The 12418-nt window shown below is 40.2% G+C and overlaps 2 protein-coding genes across 3 annotated transcripts in view; both read right to left on the reverse strand.

Moving 5' to 3' along the window:
• The window catches only part of MAP7 (microtubule associated protein 7), a 229222-nt gene extending 227919 nt beyond the window's left edge, over positions 1-1303 (reverse strand). For both annotated transcript variants that reach the window (XM_072637682.1, XM_072637681.1), the window contains exon 1: positions 1176-1303. In XM_072637682.1, the coding sequence (XP_072493783.1) occupies positions 1176-1248 (73 nt within the window). In that variant the 5' untranslated portion in view covers positions 1249-1303. The remainder of the gene's footprint in view (positions 1-1175) is intronic.
• Positions 1-12418, reverse strand: part of MAP3K5 (mitogen-activated protein kinase kinase kinase 5) — a 452961-nt gene that overhangs the window by 159499 nt on the left and 281044 nt on the right. Inside the window, exons 29-30 of the mRNA XM_072637677.1 lie at positions 11032-11108; positions 1176-9794 (exon numbers count right to left, since the gene is read on the reverse strand). Coding sequence (XP_072493778.1) covers positions 9734-9794; positions 11032-11108 — 138 coding nt within the window. The 3' untranslated portion in view covers positions 1176-9733. The remainder of the gene's footprint in view (positions 1-1175; positions 9795-11031; positions 11109-12418) is intronic.

Genomic DNA, 12418 nt, shown 5'->3' on the forward strand with positions numbered 1-12418 from the left:
GCTGTTCCTAGCCTGCCCTCAGGGTGGGAACTTAGGTGCAGCACCCAGCTCCTCCGGATCCCTACAGCATAGTTAGCCATCCCCTTTTCCCACCCCAAAACAAAATAATGATTTAATATCTGGATTTACATGTTAAAGACAAGCCAATCCACATTTCAAGAGACAATCCAGCTTCATCCAGGACAAGTTCAAGGACGCAAGTGAGTTTCAACCTCAATTATTTTTGGCTGATTTGGAAGTCAGTTTCCACTGGCAGCATGCAAGGTGGATCCATAATACATGTGAATTTCCATGCTGTGAACACTATATTGCGCAGGACAACCAACCGATTCCTACATTTCTGTATACACGTTTGGAAACTAGTGATTTCACTCAAACCAAAGATCAATTTTAACCAGCTGCACCATCATTCTATTAGTCCCCGCTCCCCTTCCCTTTCAAGTTCAGATGCTACGAAGTGTCCAGTTGTAACCTCGAATAGAAAAGAGAAGGTGTGAGCTTAGTAAGCCTAAGCCGTCTCCTTGGACAACGCAGGGTTGAGATAGTGTGATCCAAGGTGTTTCTGGGTAAGGCAAACAAACAAACAAACAAAAACACCCAAGAAACAAAACTCGACTGTACCTTAACCTGCTCCTGGGGACGCATCGCGGCCCCAGAAGCAGTTTAATCCTTCAGTTCAGGAAAGATCCCTATTCACACCTGTACGGGGTTTCTTTTAGGGATACGGTTTCCTGCTTTAGTTGAATTGAACCTAACACCCTGGGGTGGGAGGAGAACATTCACCCCTTCTCCATTTCCTTCGCTCGCTCTCTGCGGCTTCCACCTGTTAGCAGGAAAAGAGAAGGCTACAAGGCAAGGATCGATTGGCCGCGGGCGGGATGACCTCAACCGAGCCCGGGCGTGACGACGGCATCTAGGGCTCAGCGGCGGCGACCACCCCCACCTCCTGCCCTCGTGGCCTCCCCCTCCCCAGCCAGGCGGAGAGGGGAGCCGAGCCGAGCGCCCCGCGCCCCGAAGCCTATTCCCGGGAGCGTTCCAAAGAAGGGGGAGGGGAAGAACGTTGGCATTGGCAACGTTCTAAGTAGAACTCCCGGCACCGGTCACCTGCCCACCCCCCGACCCCGACCCCCTCCCAGCTGGGACGCGGGGCGCTCCTGGGCCGTCACCTTTCTCACCTGTTTCGCTCCAGGAAGCGCCGTCGCTCCCCCCGTGGATGTTATTCCCTCCGCCAGCTCCCAGCTCCGCCATGGTGCTCCTGTGACGCGTCCAGGGAGAGCCGCTCCGCCCTCTTCCCCTGTTTCCCTCTAGCCAGTCCCCCGCCTCCAGGGCGCAGACAGGTGAGCGCCTCCAAAGGGAGGAGTGTGAGGAAACGCAGCAGCCTGGCGCAAGGGGAGCAGCGGCGCCCCCTCCTGGACAGGTGAGAGATGGCAGGCGCTCCGAGCCAGCGAGGTCGGCTGGAATGGGGCACTTTTAGACTTTCATAAAGGGCTCGGATCTAGCTGCCCTGTTTTCCGAGTCAGTGCGATTGGCCGCGTTATGTCCCTGGGCCACGGACACTCCAGTACAGGTGAGGAGAGATCACCGGGGGGCCTCCACTCTTTCTGCCCTCCTACGGGGTAGTCCGAGAAAGGTGATGTCAATGGCCGGACCAGTTCCTACGTGGAGAGTCTTGGCGAATTGCCCCACCACGGTGTGATCGGATGGGTCCCTCGGCCTCCTCCAGGGCTATTTCCGAAGACTCGATCTACACTCTGGGTCTTGGGACTTAGCGATCCCCATTGTTCGCCGACGAGGCATATAACTATTATTTGTTGCGACTGTTATTTCCCCCTGACCGCCACTGTCTGCTCCAGATATTTTTAACTAAAAATGTCTTTGTCCAATAAAATAAGGATGAAAAGCAAAAGCCCCAGACAACTGGCTAGGAACGCTGAAAACCAATTTGTTCGTTAGCATGCAAACAGCACCCAACAAAATGTTAAAGCCCCGTGATGTAGCCTACATGATAAATGGAAACAACACCGAGAAACAAAAGGGGGAGTGATTCATTTCTGCTTAGTTACACAAAAATACACACCCACACCTTCAGGTTGGCTGAGCATAATCCAGAAAAAGCAGAAAGACAACTGCCAATCCTTTAAAATCCTTTTAAAGTCCTTGTCTGACAGAGAATGGTGTTGGATTTACTTCCAGGGAGGTTAGTTCTCATGTTTTTTACAACACCGGAAGCCTCTAGATCAAATTCTTATTTTTTAATTAATTTTATTTATTTTCAGTGTTCTACAATCACTACCACATAACTTGGATTATTATTTTTCCCTCCCCCCCTACTTCCTCCCTCCCGGAGCTGGCATACAATTTTATATAGGTTCTACACATACATTCCTATTAAATACATTTTCACTATAGTCATGCTGTGTAGAAGAATTAAAATGAATGGGAAAAATCATATAACACACCAAAACATAAACATAAACACACACAAAAAAATGATCTGCTACATTCTGCGATTGAATTCCATAGTTCTTCCTCTGGACGCGGAAGGCATTTTGCCTCAGAAGACCACCGGGAATTTTTTTAAAGTCCTTGTATTGCTACAAAGTTCCAAGTCTACCAGAAAAAACTCTAGTACACTGTGGTCCTTGCTGTGCACAAAGTTCTCCTGGTTTTGCTCCTTTCACTGAGCATCAGTTCATATATCTTTCCAAGCCTCTCTGAAGTCTTCCTGTTTATCACTTCTCATAGCACAATAGTATTCCATTACATTCATATACCATAATTTATTCAGCCATTCCCCAATTGACGCGCATCCCCTTGATTTCCAGTTTTTGGCCACCACAAAGAGTGCTGCTATAAATACTTTTGTACTTGTGGGACCCTTTCCTATTTTTTTGATCCCTTGGCAATATAGTGCTAGAAGTGATATTGCTGGATCAAAGGGTATGCATATTTTTGTAGCCCTTTGGGCATAGTTCCAAATTTCCCTCCAGAATGGTTGGATCAGCTCACAGCTTCACCAACAATATATGTGTTCCAACTCTCCCACATCCTGCCCAACATTTATCATTTTCCTGTTCTGTCATGTTTGCCAATCTGATAGGTGTGATGTGGTACCTTAGAGTTGTTTTGATTTGCATCTCTCTAATCAAAAGTGATTTAGAGCATTTTTTCATATGACTATAGATATCTTTAATTTCTTCCTCTGGAAATTGCCAGTTCATATCCTTTGACCATTTATCAGTTCTTAACCTTTTTTGGATCATGAGTCCTTTGAAAATCTGGTGAAGCCTAGGGACCTCTCCTCAGAATAATGTTTTTAAATGAATAAAATGCAATACATAGGATTACAAAGAAAACTAGTTAAATGGAAAGTTACAAATTTAAAAAAAAATACAATTGTTCTATAACTCACAAATCTCCTAAAATCTATGCATTGATCTTAGGTTAAGAATATGTTTTCTGGAGCTCATAGAATGAACCTTATTTTTATCAACCATCTCTGAGTTGGGGCACCTAGGGGGCGCAGTGGATAGAGATCTCAGCCTACAGTCAGAAAAACTCACCTTTTTGAATTCAAATACAGTGGGTTGGACACTTCCTAGCTGTGTGACCCTGGGCAAGTCACTTAACCCTGTTTACCTTAGTTCCCTCATTTTCAAAGGAGCCAGAGAAGGAAATAGCAAACCACTCCAGTATCTTTGCCAAGAAAACCCTAAATGGGGTCACAAAGAGTTGGACAAGACTGAACTGAATCTGAGTTGGCAGTCTGGTGTAGTGAATTTATCTGGCCCCTGAACCAGGAAAATGTGGTTTCAATTTCTGACCATTGGTTGTGTGATCCTGAGGAAGCTGCTTGTCTTTTCTGTGCTCTAAGCAGTTAAGATTATTAGTTGCAGAGAAGATGCCAACCTACGTTGGTAGAAGGAATTTCCTCAGTTCTCCAGTCAATCAAATCACAAGTCCAATTCCTATTCTTGTGAAAGGTGTAAAAGATTTTGGAGGTCATCCAGCCATTACTCAAAAAGTAATCCTCTCCTTTACACCTTTTGCTTGAAGACCTCTAGTCAAGTGGAACTTGTACTCCCTTCTAAGGAAATTCATTGAACTTTTGAAAGACCTTCAGTGAGGGTGAACCCCTTCCTTCCAAAGGAAGCCCATTCTACTTCTGAATAGTTCAAATTATAAGCTATTTTTTCCTTGAATCAAGCCTGACTTTGCTTCTTTTAAATCTCTGTTGCTCCTAATTCTCTTTTGTTTCCAAGCAGAAAAGTCTAAGCCCTCTTCTATATAATAGCCTGTCAATACTTAAAAAAAAAAAAAAGCTTCTGAGTCCACCCTATACTTGACCATCTCCTGCAAACCCCCAACAACCTTCTCTCCCTCAAGCTCCTCCGTGGTGGTGGTGGTGGTTCTTTATAAAAGTGTGCAAAGTCATCAGCCACACTCTGTCCTCCAGAGTCAACAAAGTCCAGCGGCAACTGGAAGGTCAAGATGACTACCTATGGCCCACGATGCAGTGGATGGTGGTGAATAGCAAACATTGAGTGCATTGTCTGGCATACTGCAGACACTTAAGATTGATTGACATGGAATCAGGGTGGAAAAAGTGGAAACACTTTGGAATCAGATCTGGGTTTGAGCTACAACTCTGCCACTTGATCACCTGGCCTCAGCTTTCCCAACTGGTAAAGATACTTGTATCTCTCACAGGGTTGAAAGATAATGAACGTGAAAACACACAGACCCTCTGTAAAATATAAACTGTTATTCACTTTTTATACACAGTTGGGCACAGCATAGCAGATTAGTGGATTTGAGAATAAGGAGGCCTGATTTCTGTTTTCTACATCATTTACCACAGGTGTGATTACTTAACTATCCTAAGGCTCAGTTTGCTCATCTGTAAATTGGGGATAATGTTACATTCCTGATAGGGCTGTTGTAGAGAAAGTGTTTTGTAAACCTTCAAAAATTTTAGATGATGTACACATGTATATGCACTTACAGATATTGTATAGCAGTTAAAAAGATTTTACAGTTGTTTTGTGTCTGAAACTATCTCATAAATGGAAATTATTCTGGAACTTTTTTTATAATCTGGAGTGACAGAAGGCCTGGGCATACATACCAGGTGAGTAACTTTTCAAAGTATTGTCAAAAATGGAGATTTCTTTCATGGTGACATCTCTAGAACAGTTTTATAGGCAAACTAAGCTATTTTAGCAGGCTTACAAAATCCAAATGATTCTTTTTTTTTTAACCAGATTTTCTACTAATAAAGTCATTTGAATGTGAGCTAAGATCTAAGAGGTTCTTTCAAATGAAATAAATAAATATGACTGAACACCTTCCTGTTTGGGCATTTAAAGAATACTGCATTATCTGAAACCCATTAAAATTTCTAGTAGAGCCCTTGAAAAGAATGCTGATCTACTTCTGGTACATTGTATCAAAATTTCCTAAAAAGCTCACTTTTTATCAGAAAGTAGTCTAGTCTTCTCACTGAAATATTTTTACCTGTTATTTTTCTTTGGTGGATGTGGATGTTTTTCCTATCCTTCTGCATTTATGCAGCTGCTAGATTATCCCAGGTAATGATAGAAGCATTGTAGAGTCCAGATTCCTTACTCTGGTATTCAAAGTGCTCCTTAATTTGGCAACTACCTACCTCCTCCCACTCCAACCTTATCTCCAACTACTCCAGCCAAACCAGTCTAGTCCTTGTTTCCTGAATGTTATGTAGTCATGTTCTCCACCTTTTCATTTTGCCAAGTCCTTCTCTTCCACCCACCCTTAGCTCATGTTCCCAGCTCCTACTTTAAGCCCCAATCTGGTAGTTCACTCCTTGTTTGCAAAAGAAACACAACTAAGCCCACTATGTGACTAAATCACCTCCACTATTCTTAGGAATTTTTTGTTTCTAATGCGTGGTATGCTAGGAATTTAGTATTACCACACCTCCTTAAAAATTCCTTTGAGTTCTTGTAGCTAGTATGGCTTTTTGCAATGATGTGTTATGTTTCCATCTTATACCATAATGATAAAATAGCATCTGCCTTCCAGGATTGTTGTAAGGCTCAAATGAGGAAATAATTGCAAAGGCCTTAGCACAGAGCCTGGCGCAGAGTAAGCACTATATACATGTTAGTGATTATTCTACAGAGACCTTGAGTCAGGAAGACTCAAATTTGACCTCATATACTTTGTTAGTTCTGTGACCCAAAGTTAACAACCTCAGTCAGCCTCGGCTTTTTCATTTGCAATAATGGGGACAAGAACATCTACCTTCCACAGTTTTTGTGAGGATAAAATGACATGATATTTATAAAGCAATTTGCAAACCTTAAAATGCTTTATAAATGCTAGCTCTTATTATTTAAAAAAATGTTGGAGATTTTTGAGGTACGATGGTATGTGGTATATGTCATTCAGTTGTGTCTGAATCTTCAGGGCTTTTCTTAGCAAAGAGAGTGGAGTGGTTTGCCATTTCTTTTTCCAGCTCATCTGACAGATGAGGAAACCAAGGCAAACAGAGTTAAGTGACTTGCCCTGTGTGTGACTACATAGCCAGTAGGTGTCTGAGGCCAGATTTCAACTCAAGAAGATAAATCTTCCCAACTTCAGGCCAGCACTCTATCCACAGTGCCACTTAGTGCCCTAGTATACCCTACACACATATGCCAGACATGATGCATACTACCAATGCTCAGATATCATATAGTACATTCTACACATTGTATACTATAGATAACATATAGTACATTCTACACATAGTATACTACATATTTGCATAGCATATAAAGCATAAAGGTTACATATGACTACAAATAGCATGTAAAGTATATATAAAGATTAAAGATGAGGTTAGTATACACCCTGTAGCATAATATATGTAGCCATTTTGATGTCATCTGATGTCAAAATGATGTCCTTTCGGTCCTCCTCAAGAACAAAGGACAACCACCAACCAATGTATATCACGCTATATATAGAATATACTACATCGAATATATACAGTAAATACGCAGATACTAAATATAATAGTATGTGCCCATTGAACAGTATGTGTATATGTATATATACACATCTATATTTAGTGCTAAACATAGTATTAAACTAAAAACAGTGCTAAGTAGGCAATGTACATGTTAAAAACAGTCCAGATCTATATGCTACATATAGTATTTGCTACAATATAATTTTTATATGAGGTTAGTGTATACTCATAATTTATATGCTACACATAGTATAATGCTACTAAAGTGCTACTTACAGGATAAATACATCTAAAATGTTTTTTTAAAAAGAACACTATAATAAGTCAGTTATATCTCATATACTCAAATTTATTAAAGATTATTTTTATCCTATGGTATCGTGTAGACTATACTACAGGTAGTATTTACTGCATGTATGCCAAACATGGCATATACTACATATAGTACATTCTATATATATATCTAGCATATACATTATCCTTCTATAAGGAACCTTAAAGATATACCTAGCACAAACATACATATATTACACAGAATATGTAAGTATGTCACTAGAGTAGAAAGATATTAAATATAACATGCTATACATAATACATATGAGATTATGATACTGTTTGCTGATTACTTCATGGTAAGTTGTGTTTCCAAGACAATATTCTTCAAGGGCAGAAACTATATGAGATGATACAGTGGATAGAGCACTGACCTGGAATTAGGCATATACCTGAGTTCAAATCCAGCCTGTGTGACCCTGGGCAAGTCAGTTAACCTGTTTGCTTCAGTTTCCCCAGAGATAATTATAGCTCTTACCTTGCAGGGTTGTTGTGAAGATCAAATGAGATAATATAAATGCTTGTACCCTCCCTCCTACCTCTCCTATGGCATCGCATTTGGGCTTGTTTTGTTGGACAGTGACTGATGACTTATTTAGACTTGGTCTGGCTTATTAGCTTGTCCCTGTATATTTCATTCCCTCCCCTGCCTCTGTGACTTTGCCCAAGTCGTCTCGGCCTTGAGTCCCTCAACATTCAATACTTTTGGTTTTGTCTATCTGCTTAATGCTTAGCACATAGTAAGCACTAAGTAAGTCACTCCGCTCTTCATCTGCTGCTCTGTTTGGTTCCAAAGAACAAGACTCTCCTCCCAGGATAAGTGGGGGCAGCTAATGTACTAGTGTATGATGCCTATAGTATATAATACATCTGGCATATGTGTGTACAGTATACTGTATGCTAGGGCAGCTAGGTGGATCAATGGATAGAGTGCTGGGCCTGCAGTCAGATAGACTCATCTTTCTGATTTCAAATCTGTCCTCAGACTAGCTGTGTGACCCTGCGCAAGTCACTTCAGCCTGTTTGCCTCAGTTTACTCCTCTGTCAAATGAGCTGGAGAAGGAAATGGAAAACCACTGTAGTATCTCCCCCAAGAAAACTCCAAGTGGGGTCATGAAGAGTTAGAGAGAATTGAACAACAACCATACCTCATAATCATACTTCTAATGCAGCCGTGAATACTCACCCCTTTCCCACCTGTGTTGGCCTCCTCTCCCCTCTAACTGGAAGGCTGGAGTTCTAAATTCTCCCAAAGCTTTCCTTTATAGAGGCAGGTATGGGACATCCAGCTCCTCTTTGATGCCCTCCTTACCCCATCCCCCACTCCAGCTCCCAGCTTCCTTTTCTATGTAGTCTTCTCCATTAGATTATAAGCTCCCTGCAGCCGACTACCGCTTTCTTTTTCTTATTGGTGTCTGCTGGCCTGGCACTGGGCCTGGCTTGTAGGAAGCCCCTAATAAATATTTGTTGACTTGACTATAAATAGCAGCCAGTATTGCTGCTGTTGGCCTCTGACTCCAGATCCACTGAGTTTTCCATTAAACCATAGTTTGCCTTTATTTTTCCTGAGGGGGAGGATCTGGAATCTCTTGCACAGAACCTACATTCCATTAAATGTAATAGGTGAGCACACTGTCTAAGAATTTCACCCAAGAGTTAACCTGATTTCACAAAATAAAATAAAAACTCCAGTCAGAATTTATCAAAAACTATGTTTAGATTCTTTTTACTTTTAAGAATGTGTGTCACAATAGATAGCTTTAGAACAAGCTAACGGTACTATGATTCAGGCATATACAACTGGTACAGTTCAGTAGTACATAAACAACTCTAAAACAAATGTACCATAGACCAGAAACTTAAGTTACAAAAACTATACAATAGTATAATTAACATAAACTAGGAAGTAAAAACAACTGCTCACAGGTTCTGCACACTTAAAAAATAAGCTTTACACAATAATTGAAATTATGAATTACTACTGTAGGATATTAGAATATGTTACAAACGTAAACCTAAAAAAAATTATGGTCACATTTTGCCTTTGTTCCAGTGATGCACAATTATATGAAATGTTACATCTCTTTTGTGTGAAATTAACATTTGCTTCTTTAAAGGATCATAGCTGCTAGAATAAAAATACGTCCCTGTGTAAAAAATGTTTAGACTAAACATTCTTTAAAGAGAGTCCATATGAACTGTAGAAATTTAAGCAGTTAGGAAGCTGCAGTGTTGTTTGTAGCACTGGTAAACAAATACTGTATTAAAGTGCAGGGTCTTTCTTCTCCACCTCTTCCAAATCTCCCTCCCTATCCCATCCTCGCCTCCCTCTGCCTGCCACCCACCCTTCTTCAAAACATCAGTCCTGTGCTGGGTGAATTTTCAGAATCTCCACTGAAGAGATCAAGGTTGTTTTTCTCGAAAGTCAGTGATAGCTTTCCACAGTGTACACAGCATTCCTCCCCTGGGTAAAAACATACAATAAACAAGTCTATAATATTTCATTTCCACAATGCCCTCAATTCTCTATATAATATGGTTTCTTAACACTGAGTTACTATGATGAGAAAAGGCCTGGATTTAACATCCTAATATGATACTAAGTATCTTTCTTTGGTTGCTGGTATCCCCAAAATTTATCCTTACCTCACTCCTTACCTCCTTTCCCCCTCTAATCCACAGTCTCAAGAAACAAAACAACTGAAAATTTTAAAATATGGCATCTTTCAAATCAGCCATTCTTGGGAAGTGGCTTTTTATATGCTCAATATAATATAAAGAACTATTTATCAGAAACTAAATGATATAAACTTTAAAAATTATTAAGGAGCATCTTCTCTCTCTAGGCAACTAGGTGGCACAGTGGATGAAGCACCAGGTCTGGAGTCAGGAGAACCTTCCTGAGGTTGAATCTCATCTCAGATACTTATTTGCTGTGTTACCCTCGGCAAATCACTAAATCCTATTTTCCTTAGTTTCCTTATCTATAAAATGTGCTGGAGAAGGAAATGGCAAATCACTCTAATATCTTTGTCAAGAAAACCCCACATGGGGTCATGAAGAGTCAGTTATGACTGAAATGCCTAAGCAACAATAAAATTCTTCCATAGGACTCCCATTCTCATAAAGTATGGTACATCCACAAATGGAATGTCTTAGAATTTTTAGACCGTCAAAAAAAAATTAAAAAAAAATTACTGTCTAGTATGTTTCAAGAAATTCTTCCAGTTAATCTGTATGTCTTCGTAAAAAATTTAGAATTTTAGTGCTAGAATGGAACTTTATAAAGTTCAACCTTCTTGTACAGATGAAGAAACTGAAGACCAGGTTCACAGGGCTGGCAGTATACTAGTACCTGGACTTTGTTACTTCTACCATCTTGTTCTTTCTACCACACTATATGCCTTGTCATTGAGTCATTTTTCACTCATGTCTGACTCTTCATGACCCCATTTGAGGTTTTCTTGGTAAAGATACTGGAGTAGTTTGTCATTTCCTTCTCTATCTCATTTGACAGATGAGGGTACTGAGGCAAGCAAGGTTAAGTGACTTGTCCAGGGTCACATAGCTAGTAAGTGTCTGAGGCCATATTTGAGCTCAAGAAGATGAGTCTTCCTGACTCCAGGTCTGGTGTTCTATCCAATGCACCACCCAGCTGCCCCAACTATATACCTTAAACAACAATAAAAACAGCAGGTTACCTCAGTTGCAGGCATTTCAAATCATCCCGAGTGACATAATAGAGAACATCGACCAGAGTATAGTCTTCAGCCAAAAACTGAGGGGAAAAATAAAAGATATAAAAATAAGTACTTTTAAGGCCATGTGAGAAGGTCTAGAATTTTAGACTACACTACGGCAATAATTTTAAAAAGAAATCAAAGAAAATTTAGTGTAACTTCATTATTGTGGAATTGAGGGAGAGTTTTGAAATTAAACATTAATTTATTAAAAGGCTGAATTAGAGAATATCTTTAAGGAACCACATAGTCATTTATTACTTCTATGCATATTCAGTATAATAGGAAGTTTAGGCTAGCAAGGCGTGGCCATCTAGGAGTCCCCAGGGGAATTGTCAACATGCAAATGTGTGCTTTTCAAGTGATTTTCAAATGTTTACTGTGCTCTCTGTCAGATGGGCTAAACATTATTATCACCACTTCAATTCAGTCAACATTCTATGATTAGCAGACATCTCTCACACAGAGGAATATTTCAGTCATGCTGGTATCCAAATAATTACAAATTGCACAAAACAAAAGTCTGAGTTAATGATGTGCTTCATTTCAACTATCGTTTCTGATGAACATGGGCTTGCTGTAAGTCATCAGAGACCGCTGGTTTTTCACTGTGCAGAGAAGTGTTAATTTGGGTCCTGGTTAGGGGCATGAAATTTTTATTTTTGACAGCATTCAATGAAGTGGTATATATCTTATAGGTGGGGTGTATTCTTTCCAGTTATTTATCAGTAACTTGAGAAGTTGCAGTTTTCTAAAGCTGATCTAAGTTTTGTCTGGTCACTCAATAGTTTTTACTTGGAGGGTGTGATGGTAAAGGTGGAACAACTGATCTCTGATAATTTTATTTTAAACAAAAATCTGGGAACTTGACAATGTCATTTTTTGTAAGAATGCTGAATTAGCACAAAAGGAGTGCCTCTAACTCACGCATCCTATAGCAAACATGTATATACACATTTAGGCAATTATCATTTATGCTGGTTATTTCTAACCCAGGAAAAATGTACAGTGAGAATCCTACCCTTAAATATACTATCCTATCTGACCGTAAGGAATGGCTTGTACCTTTATTAAGGCCATCATTTCGTTAAACAGCCACAAATATTCATCGCTCAAAAAGAGTGAAAGCTGCAAAGAAATGACACAAGAACCTCTAACATTTCTAGCGTCTATCAAAATATTTCTTGAGTTGTGGCAGTTACTGCATTAGAATAAATACTTCTTGTTCTTCTTGGATCTACTTCCCCATTCTGCCTTTTCAACCTTTTTCTAATCTGATGTGGGAAATATGATTGAAATTTTCTCCCCCTCAACCCTTCAGCTCTCAGAAGATTAACAGTCATCTCAC

Source organism: Notamacropus eugenii, chromosome 2 (genome assembly GCF_028372415.1).
Source record: "Notamacropus eugenii isolate mMacEug1 chromosome 2, mMacEug1.pri_v2, whole genome shotgun sequence".
Taxonomy (NCBI): Eukaryota; Metazoa; Chordata; class Mammalia; order Diprotodontia; family Macropodidae; genus Notamacropus; species Notamacropus eugenii.